This window comes from Hippocampus comes, unplaced genomic scaffold (genome assembly GCF_001891065.2).
Source record: "Hippocampus comes isolate QL1 unplaced genomic scaffold, H_comes_QL1_v1.1 C16960034, whole genome shotgun sequence".
In the NCBI taxonomy this organism is placed as follows: Eukaryota; Metazoa; Chordata; class Actinopteri; order Syngnathiformes; family Syngnathidae; genus Hippocampus; species Hippocampus comes.
The window spans coordinates 1-1,403 of NW_017841415.1; the positions used below are offsets into that span (position 1 = coordinate 1).

The window sequence follows — 1,403 nt, forward strand, 5'->3', positions numbered from 1 at the left end:
CACTTTCAACACTTTCATGCCATCCCTCAAGTGTCTCCAAAGACACCGGAATGCCACACGAGAAGATTGTTGAACTGAACCCTGGCCTGTGTGTGCTGCTCCCACTCAGGATGTGGAGAGCTCAAAGGAAACGAACTGCTTGAGTCTCTCCAAGTATTGTGCATAGAGTTCAATGTCATTATGGCCTGCTCCCTCCACCCAGAGTGGCTCCACGGCACGTGGGCAGCGCTCGTACATGGCTAGGCCATGGGAGAAGTCGATCACTTCATCCTCTGTACCGTGGATCACAAGCACTGGGGATGCCATCTTGGACACCTTGTCGATACTACGGAGAGCAGAGAGACAGAGATTCAGGATTCACGAGTCATTCGTCTATGTTATCCTTGTGCACTACTTGGACACCATCAGCGATGATCGACTCGATTCAGTCTGAAATGATTACTTGAATGACAGAGTACAACATTCAAGTTTTTGCACTTCCTGTTAATTCACCACCAAACCACCCTTGTATATTTTCAATGCTCATCTACTTGCACAGCAACACGACTAAAGCCGTGGGCAGATGTAAAATTAACAATTTGACGTTACGGCGAGTTGCTGTAATTCCGGACGATACACCAAGTTCGGCGGAGAGAGCCGTTTGCACGTGCACATGAGCGTGTGGAAGAGACTCACCTGGGGAACGCATCGAAGCAGTAGGTTTTGCGAGTGTTGGGGAAAGCCACTCGAAGCCCCGACATGAGCGGCGAGTGCAGGATGATGGCTGCGCATTCATGGCGAGCAGCTAGGTCGATGGTGGGCACGGTGCCGATACTCTGACCGTAGAGGATGATGTTCTCTGGTGTTACCCCGTACCTGTTTTGACAAACCAGATACTAACAACATTCAGTTAAATCTCATCACGATATAAAGTCGCATGCTTTTATGAATCTTAACTCATAGTACTTGAATACTGTTCAAGACTGACCTAATCAAGTTGCCTTCAGCCAGTATCTCACGGAGCGAGTGTTTGCACACGACCCAAATGTTCATTTTTTGTCAGTTTCTTCAAGGTCGCAAATGGTCACAGACTTCCGCCAACAGTTTCAACTAGCTCTTCGTGTCACCATGAAATTTAAAATGTCTACTTTAACAACTTGTTAAGGTTATTAGGGTAGCATTGTTTTGTTGCAGTGCGAGTTTTACATTTGATATTTTAAAGTTGTCATGCATGAGTACTGGGGGAGAAACAAAACAAAACAAAAACAAACGTGCCTGCCTCGCCGCCCCGCCGAGATTTAACTGACCCCTCTGCTGGTACATTTTACCGACCGCTAAGAAAATCGGAAGGCCGAGTAAAATAAAATTTAAAAAATTAAAAATAAAAAGATAAATAAATAAACAGGACTGGTTGCTAGCTATGC

General features: G+C 45.8%; 1 protein-coding gene across 1 annotated transcript; it reads right to left on the bottom strand.

Moving 5' to 3' along the window:
• Positions 1 to 6: 6 nt before the first annotated feature.
• LOC109509584 (protein ABHD17C-like) lies at positions 7 to 1,212 on the bottom strand. The gene is made up of 2 exons (XM_019859416.1): positions 676 to 1,212; positions 7 to 325 (listed from the first exon to the last, which is right to left on the bottom strand). Exons 1-2 carry the CDS (start codon positions 738 to 740, stop codon positions 106 to 108), a joined length of 285 nt encoding a protein of 94 aa, XP_019714975.1. The 5' UTR covers positions 741 to 1,212; the 3' UTR covers positions 7 to 105.
• Positions 1,213 to 1,403: the final 191 nt, after the last annotated feature.